General features: G+C 47.7%; 1 protein-coding gene across 1 annotated transcript in view; it reads left to right on the top strand.

Annotated features, from left to right (window-relative positions):
- Positions 1-23,976, top strand: part of bicc1 (BicC family RNA binding protein 1) — a 242,038-nt gene that overhangs the window by 193,973 nt on the left and 24,089 nt on the right. The window contains exons 9-14 of the mRNA XM_033034345.1: positions 948-1,079; positions 4,563-4,749; positions 11,914-12,113; positions 15,722-15,860; positions 19,826-19,982; positions 21,458-21,620. Coding sequence (XP_032890236.1) covers positions 948-1,079; positions 4,563-4,749; positions 11,914-12,113; positions 15,722-15,860; positions 19,826-19,982; positions 21,458-21,620 — 978 coding nt within the window. The remainder of the gene's footprint in view (positions 1-947; positions 1,080-4,562; positions 4,750-11,913; positions 12,114-15,721; positions 15,861-19,825; positions 19,983-21,457; positions 21,621-23,976) is intronic.

Genomic DNA, 23,976 nt, shown 5'->3' with positions numbered 1-23,976 from the left:
TGGGCCTGTTTCCATGCTGTGAGACTCTATGACTATGGCAGGTTGATCTACCAATTCCAAGTGTGGCTTTTGCATGGCCGACTTCTAGAAAGTAACATACATGATTATTTGCTGATGAAATGGACGGTACAGCTGTGAGTCCTGCTGCTTCACAGCTCCAGGGATCTGTGTTCAATTCTGGTCTCGGGCATTGCCTGCATGTGCCTTTCCTCTGGTTTCCTCAAGTGTCCCAGAGATATGTTGGTGGGTGAAGTGGCCTCAGTGAATTCTCGCTCCCATAAGTGGCTGGCAGAAGGATCTGGGCAGTCTGACGAGTCTAAGAAAGAAACTAGGTTACAGGGATTAGGACTGATGGACAACACGATGGTGCAGCGGTAGAGTCGTTGCCTTACAGCGCTTGCAGCGCCAGAGACCTAGGTTCGAACCTGACTACGGGTGATGTCTGTACGGAGTTTGTACTTTCTCCCCGTGACCTGCGTGGGTTTTCTCCGAGATCATTGGTTTCCTCCCACACTCCAAAGACGTACAGGTTTGCAAGTTAATTGGCTTTGTGTGTGTGATTAAATTATCCCTAGTGTGTGGAGGATGGTGTTAATGTGAGGGGATCGCTGGTCGGTGCGGACTCCGTGGACCGAAGGGCCTGCTTCCGCGCTGTATCGTTAAACTAAACTAAACTAAATGGTCTGACTGCCGGTAGAGATTGGGTGGGCCAAATGACCTCCAGCTGTGTCAACTGAGAGAAAATACGTGAAAATGAAAACAGTTCCCGGAAATGTTTCAGGATATTGGACGCTTGACGTGTGCCGTGTTGGAATCGTGGATCTAACCCCATAAAACTAACTTTAATTAGGTTTGGTCTGTTCCGTGATATTGGAACAGTGCAAAATGGAGATGAATTCTTGATACGATATCTATGTACTTAACCATTTGATAATGCTGTGCACCAGGGTTGTCTCCCCCTTGTGTTGATGTTTGACATGAAGGAAGACATTGAAGTGGAGCCACAGAGGATCACTCAGTTAATGGAGCAGTTGGACGTCTTCATTAGCATCAAGCCAAAGCCCAAACAGCCAAGCAAGGTATGCAATATGGATGAGTTCTTCTTACTGAGTTTTGTGTATATCTTTTTCTCTTCTCATCTAACATTTAAACAAGCGAGCAGAAAGATGGGAGACCAAGAACAAATGTTCAAATGCATGTTTCTTGCCATTGGCTCTGAATGACCTCACCTGGTAATGACCCATATCCCATTGCTCTGGAAACCCAATGGTTCAATTCAATGGCATTTTATTGTGTATCTGGATTCAGTACTATTCTCAGTTCATAAGGTTATAAGTAATAAGAGCAGAAGTAGGCCATTCGGCCCATCAAGTCTATTCCACCATTCAATCATGGCTGATCCATCTCTCCCTCCTAATCCCATTCTCCTGCCTTCTCCCCATAATCACTGACACCCATACTAATCGTACAATTCAGTAAACTCATACTATATTTACATAAGGACTTTCATAAACCCCATCCCTCTTGCTTTTCCAAAGACACATTAGCTAACGGTGCATAGGCTTTGAAGTGAGGAAAACATATTGGTCTAACTGAGATGGATCCATGTTTATAGCTTTAACAAGAAATATAGGTATCTGAGATGCTGATCTAATATGTATCCAGGTGATTATGTATAGTGATACTTGTACTGAACTGTACATAAAAATGAATTTAACTGTACCTCGGTACATGTTCCATTTAAAGTGCTATACTCTACTATATTATACTATACTATACAGAAAACCAGTTAAGTTACTCACAATGCAGGATGTTGCTGGATTTAGTCTAGTAGGTGGAACTAAATTGATAAGAAATGCAACTGCTGGAAATCCCAAACCAAATGGCATTTAGACTCTGTTCTGATGGAGGGCACTTGACCTGAAACCGACTCATTTCTACCCCCACAGCTGCTGCCTGACCTCAGTGCATCTGTCATCTTCAGTTTTGGGGTGAAATGAATTACTGAAAGGTTACTTTAGCCTTTTACCCAGATGATCTTGACCACAAACCATGTAGACCACAAATCCCAAACCATGTGATAGCTGAAAAATCTGTAGTATTGGATTTCTTTAATGTGAAAATGATTTTAACTTTAACGACTGCTAATAACAATTGAGCAAATTCCGTGATTTCATCTTGAGTTGAGGACGGTTTAATCTACATCAGTGAATTAAACCAAGAATTTGAGAGAAAGATTTTGCATTAGGGACAAATATTTCCAGTGTTTGTTGTTTAAATCACACAGGAAATTCAATCCAGTGTTTATATCCAAGTAGCTCTGATGTAATACCAGCCAAATCAGTATTGATTTCCACACATGCTGCCCATAGCATTAACAGCACAGAATGAGGTCGTTCAGCCCATCATGTTTGCCACATCACCCAAACCTACCCTGTCTTGTCCGTGCCATACTCCACAGCTTCCTCAGCTTTCAATATTTATCACCGTCATCTTAGGACTTGCAGCGCCAGAGACCCGGGTTCGATCCCGACTACGGGTGCTGTCGGTACGGAGTTTGTACTTTCTCCCTGTGACCTGCATGGGTTTTCTCTGAGATCTTTGGTTTCTTCCCACACTCCAAAGGCGTACAGGTTTGTAGGTTAATTGGCTTGGTATAAGTGTATAATTGTCCCTAGTGTGTGTTAATGTACGGGGGCCGTTGGTCGGTGCGGACTCGGTGGGCCGAAGGGCCTGGTAGTCCTCTAAAACGAAACTAAACTAACCTAAATATTTTATTCCCTCAAAAGCACGGTGGTTTGTGCATCATCTAATCCCCACGGCAGGGTTGACATCCACTTGCCATTTTCAGAGAGGTTTCCAGACACAAGTCACACTTGCTGGCTTCTTTTATACTTTGTTCCCAATTCCTAACAGCATGCAGATTAAAACAGACTTTAAATCACAAAAACCATTCAAAACTTGGTTAGAGCCCGAACTAATTTCACAATGGGGGACGTGTTCAGGAGCGTGCAGGATTGGCAAGGACGCGTACTAACATAAAAAATCCCATATGTGAGGTTTCGATGCCCCGTAACATTAGGAATGCCTGGCTCTGAAAACCGGATACATTTATCATCCTGCTTGAGCTGTGCTTCTTTTCTTGACACCTCTTCCCAAAGGATTGCAGAGCAGGAAATGCTGGATAGCTGTGACTTCAGGCAGCTCTCAACGTGGTATGCTCCTTCTCAAACTGCCTTGTAAGAAAAGTGATGGTGAGCTTGGCCGATAAGCTCTTCCTGCATCACCACAGGCCACATCTGGTCGCTCGGTGGAACGTAATCTGATGAGGAAATTAATTTTCCAAGTGTTGTGACGCGTTTCTGACAAATACTTGTACGGCGCTCAGATCGTTGCCTCCGATCGGTCTTGACCTCAAAATGTAGGCTAGCCGGTGCTGTCCCTACTAGGGTAACAATTAGGAATTGTTCTTACAAGCACATTGTTCCCATTCCACTTCTAAATTTAATCCGCAGAAATAGTCAAAAAGGCCCTGCATTCTAGAGTTTAGGGGCAGCACAGTGGCACAGCTGGTAGAGGTGCTGCCTCACAGCGCCGCAGATCCGGGTTCAATGCTGACCTCGGGTGCTGTCCGCGGGAAGTCTGCACGTTCTCCCCCGTGACCACCTGGGTTTCCTCCAGGTGCTCCGGTTTCCTCCCACACCCCAAAGACGTGCGGATCTGTAGGTTAATTCGTCTCTGTAACTTTCCCCCTAATGTGTCAGGAGTGGATGAGAAAGTGGGATAACAGAACTTGTGTGAACGGGTGGTCGGAGTGGGGCTGAAGGGCCCGTTTCTGTGCCGTATCTCTAAACTAAACCAAGCCTCCCAACATGGTGGTGCCTGCCATGATCCTCAAGTCCAAAGTCTTTGCTCTTCAGATGGTCAGTATACTGTAAGGAATGGATCGTCTGGGCCTATATTCACTGGAATTTAGAAAGATGAGCGAGGATCAGGCTAGATGCAAGGAAAAATGTTCCCGATGTTGGGGAGTCCAGAACCAGGGGCCACAGTTTAAGAATAAGGGGTAGGCCATTTAGGACTGAGATGAGGAAATACGTTTTCACCCAGAGAATTGTGAATCTGTAGAATTCTCAGCCACAGAAGGCAGTGGAGGCCAATTCATTGGATATATTCAAGAGAGTTAGATATAGCTCTTAGGGCCAACGGAATGAAGGGATATGGGGAGAAAGCAGGAACATGGTACTGATTTTGGATGATCAGCCATGATCATATTGAATGGCGGTGCTGGCTCAAAGGGCCGAATGGCCTACTCCTGCACCTATTTTCTATGTTTCTATGAAGCAGATATCCGTATCGAATCCTCTGCCCCTCTTCCCAAAATGCATTTCACGTTCTCATTTGGTCCGGCTACGAACTAAAATTCATGCCGACCACTTTGTATCATCAAATGGTTTACAGGTAGTGGTTACTTTGCGCGTATTCACGAGACGTTATAAGTCTAGGATGGCGATGTAAGGAAGGTGTGAGAACTAAAATGATCTCTTCTTTCCTCTTGTTAGTCAGTGATTGTGAAAAGCGTGGAAAGAAATGCTGTAAATATGTACGAAGCAAGAAAATGTCTGCTGGGTTTGCAAAATAGCGGTGTTGCCTTGACAACGACACTGCCGGCAATCACCTGTCCCATCGGACTCTCCTGCCATGGGCTCGATATCCTGGCCTCTGCTGGACTGGGCCTGGCTGGTTTAGGTAGGATGGTGTTTTTGCAAATGTTGTCAACTTAAAAATGTCAAAAAAGGTTAAAGTGACACCTGTTTGGAGTTTGCACGTTTGTCCCGTGACCGCATGTCTGCACGCACCATCGGTACTCTAGCACAAGCATTCTCTTGCATGCTGGCGACGGCTTCCTCACACACGGGCTCTCTGACATTGCCACACGTGTCCAGACCAACACGGAAGCTGCCAGTGGTCTGGGGCAAGCCAAGGAACTGCAGAACACAAGCGGTTTGCGTTACTCCATATTTGTGCATATGAAGCTCGTAGGTCAGAACTCCGTGAGGTTTGAGAAAGCATTTCAGTGCCTGCCCTGGGATTGGGAAAGTATTCTAGTGATCAGGTAGAAACAAGGAACTGCAGATGCTGGTTTCCCAAGGAAGGACGTACAATGTTAGAGAAACTCAGCAAAGTTCTGGAGTGACTCAGCGGGACAGGCAGCACCCTTTCTTAAAAAGTGGGATAACATTAGCTACCCTCCAATCCACAGGAACTGATCCTGAATAGAGAAAAAATTTGAAAATTATCACCAATGCATCCACGATTTCTAGAGCCACTTACTTACCCCGGGATGCAGACCATCAGGCCCTGGGGATTTATCAGCTTCAGTCCCATCAGTCTACCCAACACCATTTCCTGCCTAATGTGGATTTCCTTCAGTTCCTCCGTCACCCCAGATCCTCTGGCCACTAGTATATCGGGAAGATTGTTTGTGTCCTCCTTAGTGAAGACAGATCCAAAGTACCTGTTCAACTCATCTGCCATTTCCTTGTTCCCCATAATAAATTCACCTTTTTCAGTCTTCAAGGGTTCAACTTTGGTCTTAACTAATTTTTCCTCTTCACATACCTAAAGAAACTTTTACTATCCTCCTTTATATTCTTGGCTAGCTTACCTTCGTACCTCAACTTTTCTCCCCATATTGTCTTTTTAGTTACCTTCTGTTGCTCTTTAAACATTACCCAATCCTCTTGTTTCCCCCTCATCTTTGCTACGTTGTACTTCTCTTTTATTTTTATGCTGTCCCTGATGTCCCTTGTCAGCCACGGTCGCCCCTTACTCCCCTTGGAATCTTTCTTCCTCGAGTTAAAATAGACACAAAAAGCTGGAGTAACTCGGGCAGCATCTCTGGAGAGAAGAAATGCGTGACGTTTCGGGTCGAGACCCTTCTTCAGAAACGAAACGTTTCGTTTCAGACTTTAGACCCGTGAAGTTTCGAGTCTCGACCCGAAATGTCACCCATTCCTTCTCTCCAGAGATGCTGCCTATCCCGCTGAGCTACTCCAGTATTTAGTGTCTATGTTAGGTTTAAACCAGCATCTGCAGTTCCTTCCAACACAGGGGAGTAAAAAAGTTTGGCAACCGGGAACGTGGAGTCGACGTTTCAGGTCCCGAAACCAATCTTTGCCTGTGCACGTTCTCCAGAGATGCTGCCTGACCTGTTGAGTTAAGGGCCTGTCCCACCAACATGCGATTGCATGCATCTAGCGCGACCAAACGTGGTCTCTTGAGGCGTATGGCCTCACGGGGCCGGTCCCAATTTGAACCGCGGAGGCGTATGGAGTTGTGCGGGGCTGGTCCCGACATCATACTCACCAATCAGCTGGGCAGGAGGTGGGCCGACTTAATTTGGACGGCGCATGGCGTCGGGCGGTGATGTCATCACGCAACGGCACGCGCTAGGCGTACGCCGTCAAGACGCTGCGTACGATGTCAAGACGCTGCTTACGCCCGTCGAGACGCTGCGTACGCCCTCAATGCGCCTGCGGGCCGACAGGCCGTTGGCGCGCGGGATTTTCGGACAGTGCAAGATTTTTGGAGCCCCGCGCGATGTCGGGACCAGCCCCGCACAACTCCATACGACTCCGCCGATCGAAGTGGGACCGGCCCCGCGAGGCCGTACGCCTCAAGTGACCACGTTTGGTCGCGCTAGACGCATGCAATCGCATGTTTGGTGGGACAGGTCTTTTACTCCTGCACTTTGTGTCCATTCTAGTGATCAAATATGTGGCTATGGTGACATGCACGGGGCTCAGCTACACCTGTCTTTGTGAAGGATTCCAGGAACAGTCTTTGCATCGGTCCCACGCCGACCTACATCCACAACTCTTTTCCAGCACGTTCATTGGTGCTGCATTGGTGCTGCTTCCTGCAGTCGTGCACCACTCAAAGCTCTCTTCATTTTTGCTGCCACTTTCTTCACTTTCACTTTTGCTGCCATTTTCCACCCTGCTGTCACCTTCACCTGGTCCATCTCTGACCCTTCGTCTTCTCCTCATCTCCATCTCAGGCGAGCCCACAAACAACCACCACATACCCACAGACTCCCACAGGTATCTTGATCATACTTCCTATACAATACAATACAATACAATACAATTCAATTTATTGTCATTTGGACCCCTTGAGGTCCAAACGAAATGTCGTTTCTGCAGCCATACATTACAAAACAAATAGACCCAAGACACAACATAATTTACATAAACATCCATCACATTGCTGTGATGGAAGGCCAAAAAAACTTATCTCTCCCCTGCACTCTCCCCCCCGATGTCAGAGTTAAAGTCAAAGTCAAAGCCCCCGGCGGGCGATGGCGATTGTCCCGCGGCCATTAAAGCCACGCCGGGTGATGCAAGGTCGCACACCGGGTCTTGGTGTTAGAGCCCCCGGCGTGCGCTCGCAGAGTCCCGCAGCCATTCCAAGCCGCGTCTCCTGTAAGCCCACTTCCTGGAAGTTTAGTGGAGTTGAGTTGAGTTTTGTGGGACAGCAAGGAAACCGGCCCTGCTGCCCACCAAGTCCACGCTGACCATCGATCACCCGTTCACACTAGTTCTATGTTATCCCACTTTCGCATCCTTTACACAAGGGGAAATTTAAAGAGGCCGATTAGCCTACTAACCCGCACATCTTTGGAATGTGGGAGGAAACCGGGAGCAACTAGCAGAAACCTACGCAGTCACAGGGAGAATGTATAAACTACGCACAGACAGCACCCGAGGTCAGGATCGAACACAGGTCTCTGGCGCTGTGAGGCAGCAACTCTACTGCTGGGCCCTATCTCCCCAACACTGGGGAAGCTTCATCTCGACTGCTCAGGAATTGGGAGAGTATCCGAGTGGTACGTTCTCCCTGTGACCGCGTGGGTTTTCTCCGGGTGCTGCAGTTTCCTCCCACACTCCAAAGACGTGCAGGTTTGTAGATTAATTGGCATCCGCAAATTTGTAAATTGTCCCGAGTGTGTAGGATAGTGCTAGTATACAGGGTGATTGTTGGTCGGCACGGACTGGGTGGGCTGAAGGGCCTGTTTCTGCGCTGTACCTCTAAACTCGACAGTCTATGGTAAAGACACTTTGATAAAGAGTTACTCCAGTTTCAGAGGTAGTGATCCGGTGCTGGTTTTTGAATCAGCAGAAGAAAAACCACATACTGCCAAAATGTGCTGCTGTAGTTGAGGTGTAAGTTCAACAACTGTGCAGTGGGATTTCTGGAAAATAAACCATGAAGCTTGGAAAACAGTTCCATTTCCACTTGCTGAGCTGTACCCATCCATTTCTCTCGGGTGTCAAAAGGACTACCATTTCACAGCAAGGCCTGTGGTAATAAAAGCTTAAATGCCTCCATATGGCTGCAAAGGATTGTGGACTGTGCCCAGAGTTTAACTTGAAAATATAAACTGTGAGGTTGAGGCAAAAGGCAGTGTTTTGTCTGTGTAAGTTGTCCAAAAATATGACTCTAAATGTGTATTTGTTTCATCTCAAGGCCCAGATGATGTCCCGGTTCAGGAGCTATGGCCTGTGACAGAGTTATGCCCCTGTCCCACTTAGGAAACCTGAACGGAAACCTCTGGAGACTTTGCGCCCCACCCAAGGTTTCCGTGAGGTTCCCGGAGGTTGCAGGAGGTTGCAGGTGGTTGCCGGAGGTTGCAGGTAGTGGAAGCAGGTAGGGAGACTGACAAAAACCTCCGGGAACCGTGCAGAAACCTTGGGTGGGGCGCAAAGTCTCCAGACGTTTCCGTTCAGGTTTCCTAAGTGGGACAGGGGCATTTGGGCAAGGCAACACTGTGACAGCGTAGGGCAGCACGGCAGCGTAGAGCTACTGCCTTACAGCGCTGGAGACCCGAGTTCGATCCTAACAACAGGTGCTGTCTATACCGAGTTTGTACATTCTCCCCGTGACCTGTGTGGGTTTTCTACGAGATCTTCGGCTTCCTCACACATTCCAAAGACGTACGGGTTTGCAGGTTAATTGGCTCGCTGCAAATTGTCCCAAGGGTGTGTGGGATAGCGTTAATGGGCGGGGATTGCAGGTCGGCGCAGACTCGGTGGGCCGAAGGGCCTGTTTCCACGCTGTATCTCTAAACTAAACTAAACTAAATAGGGTGGTTGTATCGTGTAGAAACAAGGAACCGCAGATGCTGGTTGACAAAAAAAGACACAAAGTGCTGGAGTAACTCTCCCAGGCCAGGCAGCATCTCTGGAGGTTGTATTGCAATTGTACAGGGTGCTGGTGAGGCCACGCCTGAAATATTGTGTAGAGTTTTGATCCTCTTATCAAAGGAAAGACATTAGCAACAATGGCGGTAATACAAAGGAGATTCACCAAGCTCATTCCTGGGATGAAAGGTTGTTCTATCAAGAGAGACTGAATAGTTTTATATTCCTTGGGGTTTGGAAGATTAGGAGGTGACCTGATTCAAATATGCGCGATCTTAAGGAGCAAAAAATAAGCTGCTGGAGGAATTCAGTGGATCAAGCAATGTCTGTGGAGGGAGAGGGATGGTGGAGATTTTGGGCTGAGACTCTGCGCATCATGACTGAGAGTGTAAGGGGAGAGCTGAGTGCGAGGGGTGAGGCGGGGGCTGGCAGGAGAGAGGTAGAACCAGCTGTGATTTACTCTGAAGTATATCACCAATCCATATCCATCAGGGCTGCACGGTGGCGCAGCGACAGAGTTGCTGCCGAACAGTGCCAATGATCCCGCGTTCGATCCTGACCACCGCCGCTGTCTGTACGGTGTTTGTACGTTTTCCCCGTGGCTTTTCTCAGGGATCTTCAGTTTCCTTCCACATTCCAAAGAAGTACAGGTTTGTAGGTTAACTGGCTTGGTAAAATTATAAAAATATTGTCCCTAGTGTGTGTCGGATAGTGTTAGGATGCAGGGATCGCCGGTCGGCCCAGACTCGGTGGGTTGAAGGGCCTGTTTTCGCACTGTATCTCTAACCTGAACCAAACTAAACTTTGGAGATGTTGCTTGGCCCACTGAGTTACTCCAGCACTTTTGTCTTTCTTTTTATAAACCAGCATCTACAGTTCCTTGAGTCTTTATGATCATAATAATAGTGGAGGAGGCCTGAAGTCTAAAGGGCCTGTCCCACTGTACGAGGTAATTCAAGAGTTCTCCCGAGTTTTCCCCTGATTTGAACTCGGAGAATGTCTGTAGCGGGCCCGTAGGAGTTCATGGATGTCTCGTAGCGGCTCGTACGAGTAACGGTAGGTACTCGGGAAATCCGGTAAACCCGTGACGTTTTTTCAACACTGTGAAAAATGTCCACGAGTATAAAAAAACTTGTGTTGAAAAAAATTGTTACTTTTTATTCGTACGAGCCGCTACGAGACAGCCGCGAACTCCTACGGACCCGCTACGGACATTCTCCAAGTTCAATTCAGGGGAAAACTCAGGAGAACTCTTGAATTACCTCGTACAGTGGGACAGGCCCTTTACTCCAGCTTGCATTCTTGCATTGCTCCTTTTTATGTTCTTGCATTCTCATTTCAAAGACGGAGAGGTTATGTGCTGGGGGAGTGTAGAGGTCTGGGAGGTTTAGTTTAGTTTAGAGATACAACGAGAAAACAGGCCCTTTGGCCCACCGACCAGCGATCGATCCCTGCACATTAACACTACCTGTATGTCTTTGGAGTGTGGGAGGAGACTGAAGACCTCAAAGAAAACCCATGCAGGTCACGGGGAGAACATAGACAGCTCCGTAAAGACAGCACCCGTAGTCAAACCTGGATCGAACCCGGCTCTCTGGCACTTCAGACTGTCTGTAGAAGGGTTTCGACCTGAAACATCACCCATTCCTCCTCTCCAGAGATACTGCCTGTCCTGTTGAGGTACTTCAGCTTTTTGTGCCTATCTTTGGTTTAAACCAGCATCTGCAGTTCCTTCTTACACATAGCCATTAAACTAACGAGTTTGTAGTTTCCCTGCCTTATTAATTCCCACCCCTTATTCAACTGCTTGTAATTATCTTATACAAATTTAGCAGCTATATGTACACCATATGTACGCCAGCAGCTATATGTACAACAACTTATTTACATTTATACACTAATCAAATATTTACAAAGCCATACAGGAAAGAGAAAAAAATAAAAAAGAAAAGAAAAAACCCTCATATACTATACAGTATCTTAAACATATATACAACATATGTGTCTTATGAGGTTTTCATTCTTTTACTGCTAGATCTTAAAAAGTTCCCAGTCTTCTGGTCCAGCACTGACTATTGCCATTTTTATGCCATAGTTTTCAATTTAATTTAGCTTAATGTAGAAATACAGCACGGAAACAGGCCCTTCGGCCCACAGAGTCCGTGCTGACCAGTGATCACCCCGCACACAAACGCTATCCTACACACACTAGGGACAATTTACAATTACCCAAGCAAATTAGCCTACAAACCTGTATGTCTTTGGAGTGTGGGAGGAAACCGGAGCTCCCAAAGAAACCTCACGTTGATCACGGGGAGAACGTGCAAACTCCCCACAGACGGCAGCCGTAGTGAGGATCGAACCCGGGTCTCTGGCGTTGTAAGGCAGCAACTCTACCGCTGGGCCACCGTGCCGGCCTTCAATGCTACCCTTTGGATGGTAAACCATCGGCAGGGACCGTCCAGTTCCATCAGTTGCAGATGGACACAAAAAGCTGGAGTAGCTCAGCGGGACAGGCGGCATCTCTGAAGTGAAGGAATGGGTGACGTTTCGGGTCGAGAATCTTCTTCAGACTATGACTCGTGAAGGAGAGGCGCATGAACTATCCTATCCAGCACCGCCTTTGAGTTGTAACCTTGTGAGCAAGTAAAAGGGACATCTATTGCATTGTTGCTGAGGTTTGCTGTTATTCATTGCACTTTTGCAGGTTTCTCTACGGTGTCTCCCCTCATGATCCCTCCAACAACGCAGGCCACCTTGACCAGCATTTTGCTCTCGGGCTTGCATGGGTATGGCCAGACCCCGCCATCACCTCCCCCTGGTCTGGCACCCATGGATATTCAGATCAGTGCCTTGTCACAAGAGAACGACAAGCCATCAACCTCCTGCATCAATGGCCACGTCAAGGTAAGGGAACGCACCCGTGAAACTTACTGTTCACTTTTTGGCTTGGATTGTTAATAAACATGCAACTTGTGATTGTGTGGCTGCAGAGAGGATATCAAAAGGGATCTCCCCCCCCCCCCCCCCCATACAGATACGTTATTCATAAAATTTGCACTAGTAAAAATATTCATAAATATATAACACAGCACATTCCCACTTCAGGCAATTGCAGCTCGAGGCTTAAAAGCTTTACATGAGAGACACTAGAGACGGCAGATGCTGGAACAAAGAGAAACAAAGAACTTAACAGGTCATCTTTTGTTTAGTTTAGTTTACTTTAGAGACACAGGCCATTCGGCCCTCCGAGCCGACCAGTGATCCCTGTACACTTGGACTATCCTACACACATTAAGGATAATTTACAATTTTTACCAAGCCAATTAGCCCACAAACCTGTACGTCTTTGGAGTGTGGGAGGAAACCGGAGCACCTGGAAAAACCCCATGCAGGTCATGGAGAGAACGTACAAACTCCATGCAGACAGCACCTGTGGTCGGGATCGAACCCGGGTCTCTGGCGCCGTAAGGCAGCAGCTCTACCGCAGGGTTATCGTGCGGAGAGACGTTGATCACTTTACACGTCGTGAGCTTTCTTTGAACTGATGTAGCAGAAGGAGCGAAAGGTGGCAGAGAGAATGGTGAGCGGAAGGAACATAGAAAACAAAGAAAATATAGAAAATAGGTGCAGGAGTAGGCCATTTGACCTTCCGAGCCAGCACTGCCATTCAATATGATCATGGCCGATCATCCAAAATCAGAGGCCGCAGCCCTCTGGGACCTTCAGCAGCGTGCGGCCCTCTGAAGTCTGACTCCGTGTTGGACCAGCAAGATTTTAGTTTAGCTTATTGTTTAGTTTATTGCCACATGTACCGAGGTACAGTGAGAAGCTTTTGATGCGTGCTAACCAGTCAGCGGAAGGACTACGATCACAGTTGAGCCACAGATAGAGGGAATAACGTGGAGTACAAGTGCAATAGAGTCTTGGAGTCATAGAGTGATCCAGTGTGGAAACAGGACCTTGGGTCCAACTTGCCCACACTGACCAAAACCTCCCAGCTACACTAGTCCCACCTGCCCACGTTTGGTCCATATCCCTCCAAGTCCAATAAAGTCCAATTAAAGATTGAGGATCTCCAGTGAGTTAGACGGAACTCTGCAGTTGTTGATAGGATGGTCCATTGCCTGATAACAGCTGGGAAGAAACTGCCCCTTGAATTTGGAGGAGTGCGTTTTCGCACTTTTGTACCTCTTGCCTGCTGGGAGAGGGGAGAAGCGGGAGTGACCGGGGTGAGACTGGTCCTTGATTATGTTGGTGGCCTTGCTGAGGCAGTCTGAAGTCTAAAAAGAGTCAATGGAAGGGAGATTAGTTATGTGATTGTCTGGACTGTGTCCACAATTCTCTGCAATTTTTTGTGGAGCTGTTCCCAAACCATAAGTTTATAAGTTTATAAATGAGTTTATGAATAAGTTTATTGGCTAAGTATTCACATACAAGGAATTTGCCTTGGTGCTCTGCCCGCAAGTGACAACATGACATACAATGACAGTTAGGAATGACAGATAAAACATTAAACATTAATAACAAAACATTATCGATTAAACATGTGAATTAAATAAAATACCAGAGCAAAAGGAGGCTACATATTTTTGTTTTTTTCCTACTACTCGTGGAAAATAGCTGTTTTTATGTCTGGCTGTGGCAGCTTTGACAGTCCGGAGTCGCCTTCCAGAGGGAAGTAATTCAAAGGGTTTGTGGCCAGGGTGAGAGGGGTCAGAGATGATCTTGCCCGCTCGCTTCCTGGCCCTTGCTGTGTACAGTTCGTCAATGGAAGTAAGGTTGCAGCCAATAACCTTCTCAGCTGATCGGACGCAGCCACCGGATGTCGTGCTTGGTTGCTGAGCCAAACCAGACCATGATGGAGAAGGTGAGGACAGACTCTACGATGGTCGTGTAGAATTGGACCATCATTGGCTGTGGCAGATTGTGCTTTCTCAGCTGCCGCAGGAAGTACATCCACTGTTGTGCGTTTTATTACACATGTGTCCTGATTAAACCATCCCAAGAGCACCCAGAGAATAGGCGATCTTCGCACCGACCAGCACCAGAGGTCAGAACTGTACCCAGTTTACTGGAGCTGTGTTTCTTCAGCTTCATTAGCTGTTCCACTATGTTGCCTTCCATCTCCATAGCTTTGTTCATATGATGAGCGGTTGATGGCACTGGGCCTGTACTCGCTGAAATTTAGAAGAATGAGGGGGGACCTCATTGATACGTACAGAATAGTGAAAGACTGCGGAGAGGATATTCCCACTAGTGGGAGAGTCTGGGACCAGAGGTCATAGCCTCAGAATTAAAGGACGTTCTTTTAGGAAGGAAATGAGGAGAGATTTATTTAGTCAGAGCTCAGAGGGTGGTGAATCTGTGGAATTCTTTGCCACAGAAGGCTGTAGAGACCAAGTCTGTGGATATTTTTAAGGCAGAGTTAGATTGAATTGAATTGAATTGAATTCCTTTATTGTCATTCAGACCTTACGGTCTGAACGAAATTTCGTGCCTGCAGTCATACATACAATCATACAATAATAAACAACACTAAACACAAATTAACATCCACCACAGTGTATCCTCCAAGCACCTCCTCACTGTGGTGGAGGCAAAAATCTTAGGGCTGCAGTCTCTTCCCTCCTCTTCTCCATCTGCGCTGAGGCAATTCCCCACCGGGCGATGGCACAAACAGTCCCGCGGCTCACCGAACCCCGCAAACGGGCCGGCTCAAACACCGCGGCCCGGGGTGGTCGAAGCTGCCGCCCTCCAGCCCAGCGACTCAGGTCATAGCCGCCAGAACGCCGTCCCAGCCACCGGAGCACCGTTCCAGCCCCGAGCCGGATCGCCCTCACGTGAGTGCCGTTCCTCCCTCGAGCTGGGCCGCTCCGACGGGAGTGCTGTTCCTCCCTCGAGCTGGGCCGCTCCGACGGGAGCGCCACAGCCCCTCACGGGAGAGTCTCAGCCCCTCGCCAGGCCGCCCTCACGGGAGCGCCGTTCCAGCCCCGAGCTGGGCCGCCCTCGCGGGAGCGAGCCCAGGGTGAGTCCTGACTGGCTGCCTCCAGAGTCTCGAGGTCGCCAGCTCCGCCATTAGGCCTCAGCGCAGACGGAGGCAGAGAAGGGGGATACAACAAAAAAGTCGCATTCCCCCGAAGGGAGAGACAGCAAGCCCCGTTTCAACCCCCCCCCCCCCCACATAAACACAACCTAAAAACCAAAAACTTAACTAGACAAAACGAAAAAAAACAACACAAAAAAGTAAAGACAAACGGACTGCAGTCGAGCTGGGCCGAATGGCCTAATTCTGCTCCGATCACTTATCATCTTATGATCTTATGAAGTGACTTAGAGGCAAAATATTTTTAACGCAGGAACAGTTGTAAATGTGGAACACTACTGGTTGTCCGCACTGAATTAGCCCTGATATAAATCAGGCTCCACCCACCATGTATGGGAAGATTTCTGCAGTATTTTTGCCACCTGGTGTGAAAAACTGATCGAGGATTTAACACATTTTGTTTTCACAGCAATCCAGTGCTATTTACACTAGAATTTCAACGCCGTGTCTAGCTGACAAAGTGTTGAGTAATAACCACTCTGATGTACCTCGAGAGAGTTCGATTAATGCCCAAGAGCAGATGTCCAGCAAGTCCAACTCTACGGAAGGTAAGCTACTTGTAGAGATAGTGGGTTTACTGAGAACTAGAGTGTGTCCAGTGGGGCCATGATGTCCTGGTGCTCGTTCAAATCGGTCCGGTGCTTCTTCGACAAGATGTAAACATTCCCACCATTTCCATTTTCTTTCTGTGGGGATTGTGCAAGGTTTGCCACTAATTGGGGCGATGTTTGTAGCCCAATATACAGGAGAGGCAATGTATAGGGCGGCATGATGGCGCAGCGGTAGAGTTGCTGCCTTACAGCGCCAGAGAACCCAATTCGATCCACATCATGTAGCAATGTTACAAAATTTTGAGATTTTAAAAATCAAGTCTGTAATTTATCCCATCAGATAAAGCATAAGAATAAGTTTAATTTGACACCTAATTCACTTTCATATCTCAAGTATTTAAAAAGTTATGGCCATTTTCATACTCGGAAATGAGCATCTTGTTCCCTATTGATTTTCTATGGACATAACAAAAAAGCTGTGATCGTGAACAGTCAAAAGCCCATAACTTTCTTAAAAATTAAGAGAACTGAATGAAATTTTCAGTTATCATAGATTGAAGCATTCTGAAACAAATATAAAATAATCTTACTTGGATGACCTGAAATTAAAGCATATAATTAGTTAGTTACCTAATTGTAGCTAATTTCAGACTTCAATTACTAGATCTAAACATGTATCCATTTCTTAATAAATGATTAACATTTTTAAATAGCCTAAATGTCCAAATAATATTCACAAATAATTCACAATAAAACATGATTTTTAAATCTCATTTACATTCATTTATAGGCCAAATGGAAGGAATTTAGTGTTCAATTGCTGTAAATAAATGCCCATTTAAATCTGCTTTCCGGTGGGTCCCTGTGGAACGCGCTGGTTTAGAACGTTCACATTGCAGTAGATTTGTGCCCCAAATGCCCAGAAAAATACTGCGGGATATAATGGGCCCAAAATGAGCTACTCGCAATATTAAACTTTGTATAAAGGGATCTTTAGAAGCCCTTTTTAATGTAAAAATATACAGCTTACCTTCAGCTGTCTGCTTTATGAGACCCTGCGGTTGCTGGCGGTCGCGGGTTTAGAGATTGATTTTTAAACTACTATAACTATTATACGAGGCCTTTAAAACTAATAATAGCTTTTGCGACGGGGTCTTCCAGCGATTTTTCGTTAATAATTAACTAGGCTGAACATCTTCGATTTGAACAGCCTAGAGAAAATCGCGTTTTAAACCCGCCCCCCTCTAAACGGCGCCAAAATCGCGCACACCCGCAGCGACAGATTTTCAACGACGCTTCAGGTAGGCTTTGCAACATACCTACATCATGGGTGCTGTCTGTACGAAGTTTGCATATTCTCTCAGTTGCCTGCTTGAGTTTTCACCGAGATCTATTGTTTCCACCCACACTCCAAAGACACACGGGTTTGCAGGCTAATTGACTTGGTATAATTGTAAATTGTCCCTGGTGTGTGTGTAGGATAAGTGTGAGTGTGCAGGGATCGCTGGTCGGCACAGACCTGGTGGGATGAAGGGCCTGTATCTGTGCTGTATCTTTAAGCTCTAAACTAAACTCTAAAGCTGTGAAGGAAGGGGCACGTTGGACTGAGTCAGTTGAAACAGGTGTGAGCTTTCTTGTTGCAGGGCATCGAGGGTTTTACGTAACCCAAGCTTGGCAAGACACATTTTATGTTATTTGATGTTTTTCAGGATTTATATATCTCTTCTTGTATAGGTTAATTGTAAATTTGTGTTCAATTAATGCTACAAGTTTGGAGTTACCATATTTTGGTAGTAGGAATAAATGCATAGACTCATTTCTAAATGGGGAGAGAATCCATAAATCGCTGCAAAGGGACTTTGGAGTCCTGGTGCAGGATTCCCAAAACGTTCATCTGCAAGTCAAATCGGTAGCAAAGAAATCAAACTCAATGCAAACAATTATTTCAAAAGTGCTTGTACACAAAAACAGGGATGTAATGCTGAGGCTCTATCAGGCGCTGGTAAGGCCGCATTTGGAATATTGTGAGCAATTTTGGGCACCATATCTGAGGAAGGATGTGCTGGCTGGAGAAGGTCCAGAGGAGGTTTACAAGAATGATCCCAGGAATGAGTGGGTTAACCTATGATGAACATTTGTCGGCACTGGACCTGTATTCGCTGGAGTTCAGAAGAATAAGGGGGGGGACCTCATTGAAACTTACATAACAGTGAAAGGCTTGGATAGAGTGGATGTGGAGAGGATTATTTTTCCATTAGTGGGAGAGTCTAGGACTAGAGGACATAGCCTCAGAATTAAAGGACATACTTTCAGGAAGGAGATGAGGAGAAATTTATTTAGTCAGAGGGTGGTGAATCTGTGGAATTATTTGCCTTTTTTGTCTACCTAAGAATTTCGGTGGGGCTTCTCCAGGAATGTCACCAGTCCCAGCCAGATACAAGCCGTGTTCACCCAGTGAGCAGTCTCAGATACAGACATACCACAGAGTAGATGCAACTGAGGCTGGAAGCTGTAAACCAGGATGTGAGCAGGCTGGGAGATGTCCATCGGTTGGAGCTCTGTCAGGATGCTGCCAAAATCAACCGAAAGCAATCTGTTAACATAAGTTTTAAATTCCCAGTTGCGATTGTGTGGTACTTGGATTCTAACACAAACATAAACGGATTAGAGGATGATGATGTGGTTTTTCCGATACCAAGTTTGGACTTTAACATCCCCTTCCAGACCCTTTGACAGTCGCCACACTTCTGCTTGTGTAAAGGGTCTGTCCCACGAGCAAGCGACTGCATGCGGCAAGCGCGACCTAACGTGGTTGCTTGAGCCGTACGGCCTCGCGGGGCCGGTCCCACTTCGATCGCCGGAGCCGTATGGAGTTGTGCGGGGCTGGTCCCGACATTGCGCGGGGCTCCGAAAAACTGACATTGTGCAAAGATTCCGCGCGGCAACGGCTTGCCGGCCCGCAGCCGCATTGAGGCCATACGCGCCGCCCCGATGGGCATATGCACCGTCTTGATGCCGTATGCAGCTTCTTGACGGCGTACGCCTTCGCTCGAACTTCACTCGACCTCCGCGCGGTCCCCGCTTCCGGTTTGGTCACGCTCGCCGCATGCAGCCGCATGCTCGTGGGACAGGCCCTTTACGGGGATCACTCGACCTCCGTGCGGCCCTCGCTTCCGGTTTGGTCGCGCTTGCCGCATGCAGTCGCATGCTCGTGGGACAGGCCCTTAACTAATCGGTTGACCTTTAACGATGGCCCGAACTAAATCTCCGATGTCCTCCTCATGTGGGACAATAGGATGGATTAAGCAGGTCTTGCCTCTCGCAGTCGCATATATCTTCTGCACCCGCACAGTTCCTGACGTTGCTGCTGCGACCATCCCAAATGCAGCAACGGGGGGGGGGGGGTAAAAACAATGTCCGGCCAAATGCACACTCCTGATGCCCTTCTGCTGCCCAAGGACCTGTCCACTGCTTCCAAACATATCTCTGTTGAACATTTGGAAACAGTTTTGTTTAGTTTAGAGATTCAGCGCGGAAACAGGCCCTTCGGCCCACCGAGTCCAGGCCCACAAGCGATCCCCGCACACTATCACTATCCTACACACTTGGGGCAATTTACATTTATACCAAGCCAATTAACATACAAATGTGTACGTCGTTGGAGTGTGGGGGGGAACTGGAGCACCTGGAGAAAACCCAAGCTGGTCACGGGGAGAACGTACAAACTCTGTACAGACAAGCATCCTTAGTCAGGATTGAACCCGGGACTCTGGCGCTGGAGCCAAAGACGCACAGGTTTGTAGGTGTATTAGCTTGGTAAAATTGTAAAATTGTCAACAGGATAGTGCAAATGCACGGGAATCAGTGGGGTGGAGGGGCCTGTTTCCGTGCCATATCTCGAAACTAAACTAAACAAAGTTAAATTAAACTTTAGCTTTTCACCTTGCCGGTTGGTTTTACAGGTTCCAACGATGCCTTTGTGGAAGTGGGCATGCCGAGAAGCCCCTCGCACTCTGCCAACAGCAACGAACTCAAGCAGATGCTGAACGGCCCCTCCAACTGCGTGGCAAAACGACAGGCTCTGGAGCTGTTGCAGGGCACCAAGAACAGCCATCGACAGTGAGTAAACGGAAGGGCTCGGAGAGGTATAGATAGTGGATGTAGAAAGGCAACTGAAGGATCATGATGTGCAGAGCAGTGTGCCATCTGCGAGCATTTATATCAAGAGGACTGGAATACACAAAACAGAGATGTTATGCCGAGACTATAAGGCGCTGGTCAGGCCGCATTTGGAGTACTGTGAGCAAATTTGGGCCCCATATCTGAGGAAGGATGTGCTGGCTCTGGAGAGGGTTTACAAGAATGATCCCAGGAATGAGTGGGTTAGCATATGACGAGCGTTTAACAGCACTGGGCCTCTACTCGCTGGAGTTTAGAAGGTTGAGGGGGGACCTCGTTGAAACTTACAGAATAATGAAAGGCATAGATAGAGTGGATGTGGAAAGGATGTTTCCACTGGTGGGAGAGTCTAGAGAAGCTCAGAATTAAAGGGCGCTCTTTTAGAAAGGAGGTGAGGAGGAGCTTCTTTAGCCAGTGGGCAGTTAATCTGTGGAACTCATTGCCATGGAGAGCTGTGTAGGGTAAATTAGTGGATATTTTTAAGACAGAGATAGACAAATTCTTGATTGGAACGGGTGTCAAGGGTTATGGAGAGAAGGCAGGAAAATGGGATTAGGAGGCAGAGATCAGCCATAATTGAATGGCGGAGTGGACTTGATGGGCCGAATGGCCTAATTCTACTCCTATAACTTGTGAACATGTGAGAGCTAACACTACAGACACCGTGGAGGGGAACAAACTGCACTGTTGGACATAAATGTTATTTCAAATATGGAAACGAAGAACTGCAGATGCTGGCTAATACATAAAAGAACACAAAGTGTTGGAGTAACTCAGCAGGTCAGGCAGCATCTCGGGAGAACATGGATAGGTGACATTTCCGGTCAAGATCTTTCTTCAGAACTTTTAGATACTTAGATAATAGATGTGATATTTAAAACACATTATTCAAAATTAAAAAGACCTTGAATTGTGTGGATAGCAACAAGAAGCTTTTCACTGTTTCTTGGTACACGCGACAACAAGCAAAACTGGACTGGGGTGTATAGAGGTGTATAGGTCTTATAGAGGTGTATAAAATCATGAGAGGAATATATCAGGTAGATACATATACTGAAGCTTCATGCCCAGAGTAGGGGGGATTGGGAACCAGAGGACATAGGTTTAAGGTGAGGGTGGAAAGATTTAATAGGAATCTGAGGGGTAACCTTTTCACACAAAGGGTGCTGGGTGTATGGAACGAGCTGCCAGAGGAGGCAGTTGAGGCAAATGCTATCGCAATGTTTAAGAAACATTTGGACAGGTACATGGATAGGACAGGTTTAGAGGGATATCGGCCAAATGCGGGCAGGTGGGACTGGTGTAAATTTGACATGCTGCCTATTGTGGGCAAGTTGGGCCGAAGGGCCTGTTTCCATGCTGTAACTCTCTATGACTCTACCTCACCAAACCTGACTGTCGGTTTTGTGTTGCAGCACTTCGGACAGAATGCTTTCCGACTCCGATTCCAGTGCCACGGAGGGCACTACCACAGACAAGCGGGCCCCTGGGAGTGAGCGGGCAGCGGAAAGAGCTGCTGCCCAACAGAACTCGGAGCGACTGAGACTTGCCCCTCAGTCAGCCTACGCCAACGTCCAGGTACGATCGTGTGCGCCTTCGAGCTCGGGGTGTGAGATTAAATAAATGTTACAAAGCTGCAACCAGTGGGGGATAGACCGATCTGATTGACCGATTCTTGATTAGTACGGGTATCAGGGGTTACAGGGAGAAGGCAGGAGCAGGGCTGAATTTACTTATAAGCTAGACAAGCTTAATCTTAGGGCCTCGAGGTCTAGGGGGGCCTCCGGCCAAGGCAGGACACCTACCGTTCAACTCTGGGTGGGCCCCCCTCTCTATCTCTCTCTCTCCATCTCCCCCCGCTATCCGTGTCCGGGCTGCCGGGCTCCGCTCGCTCCTCATCTGCCGGCACGGCAGGCCGCCTTGCACATGCGCATTGCTGCGGCCTGCACGTCCTCCCCCTTGCACATGCGCATTGCTGCGGCCTGCACGTCCTCCCCCTTGCACATGCGCACAACCACGGCCAGCACATCATCGGCCCCCCCTGCGCATGCGCACTGCCACGGCAACTGGTCGGCGCTGGGCACTTTCTCCCTCGCTTTGAATTGTGGGAGATTTGGCCGCCATGGCTGTCCAGTCGCTGCCTCGCCGCTAGCGCTGAAAACCAACGCGGAGTGGGCCTCACAAGTGGAACAGCTTCATCTAAATCCGGCCCTGGGCAGGAGAATGGGGTTAGGAGAGAGAAATGGATCAGCCATGACTGAATGGCGGAGTGGACTCCTTCAACTTATGAACATATTATACATCAGTGAGGACAATAATATCGTTAGTCATCACTTTACATTTGATTGGTGGAGTGCCTTGTGCAATCCTACCTCTATGGAAGATCGTCACTCATGGTTTTGCCGGTCCAAGACTCCAACCTGTTGCAAGACATCACCATCAGGCTACTTTAAATTCTGAACACAGCAACACAACTCACTGGTGGCCTGGAGCATGCAGAGGGTTCCAGCCCAACGTCGAACCGAGTGAGACGAAGGTTTCCGACCCAAAGCATCGCCTATCCATTCCTTCCACAGATGCTGCCTGACCAACTGATGCACTTTGTGTTTTACTCAGCATTCCAACATCTGCAGTTCCTCGTGTCATAATAATGCCCCTGTCCCACTTAGGAAACCTGAACGGAAACCTCTGGAGACTTTGCGCCCCACCCAAGGTTTCCGTGCGGTTCCCGGAGGTTGCAGGTGGTTGCCGGAGGTTGCAGGTAGTGGAAGCAGGTAGGGAGACTGACAAAAACCTCCGGGAACCGCACGGAAACCTTGGGTGGGGCGCAAAGTCCCCAGAGGTTTCCGTTCAGGTTTCCTAAGTGGGACAGGGGCATTATTAATCTGTTCCCATGTTTTCTTCCATCTGCCGCCTACTGTAAACCTTTAGTTATCTTGTGCTCATTTGATGCTCTATTGCCCACTCGTATTGTCATATGATTGAAGCCCTCGTCTGATCTAATTCCAGGGGTAGCCATTGTCCATCACCCCTGAATAACCCTGAATTGTTCTCACCTAGCCCACAGCTAGCGATGGCCTGTTTCTTTTATCATCGTTACTTTTTTGCACATCTTTCATTTATTTGTTCTATATCTCTCCATATCACCGTCTGTAAAACCAGGAGGCAGCTCGAATGCCGGTGTAACATCACTCCCTGACGAGCTCAATGCGTTTTACGCACGCTTTGACAGGGAGAATACTGATGTGCCTTCCCGATCCCCCATTCGCTGCGATGGCATTTCAGTCTCAGTCACAGAGGCCGATGTCAGGAAATCCTTCAGAGGGATGAACCCCCGAAAAGCACCTGGTCCTGATGGTATACCCGGTCGTGTTCTAAAAACCTGTGCGGACCAACTGGCGGGAGTTTTTACGGACATTTTCAACCTCTCACTTCTGAGGTCTGAGGTCCCCACCTGCTTTAAAAGGGCATCAATTATACCGGTGCCCAAGAAGAGTAAGGTGACGTGCCTCAATGACTATCGACCAGTGGCACTAACGCCGGTGGTGATGAAGTGCTTTGAGAGGTTGATCATGGAGCAAATCAACTCCTACATCGACAAAAACCTGGACCCACTGCAGTTCGCGTACCGCCACAACAGATCAACGGTGGATGCGATCTCGCTGGCCCTCCACTCCGCACTGGACCACTTGGACAACAAAAACTCATATGTCAGGCTGTTATTCGTTGATTACAGCTCGGCATTTAACACAATCATCCCCTCCAAACTGGTTACCAAACTCGCAGAACTGGGTCTCTGCGCATCCCTCTGCAACTGGATCCTTGACTTCCTCGTCCACAGACCACAGTCTGTTCGTATTGGTGGAAATGTGTCAGCCTCAATAACAATCAGCACGGGAGCACCTCAAGGCTGCGTGCTCAGCCCCCTGCTGTA

The sequence above is a fragment of the Amblyraja radiata genome, chromosome 15 (genome assembly GCF_010909765.2).
Source record: "Amblyraja radiata isolate CabotCenter1 chromosome 15, sAmbRad1.1.pri, whole genome shotgun sequence".
NCBI lineage: Eukaryota > Metazoa > Chordata > Chondrichthyes > Rajiformes > Rajidae > Amblyraja > Amblyraja radiata.
Note: the sequence above shows the minus strand (reverse complement) of the source record. Positions and strands in the feature narration are given on the sequence as shown.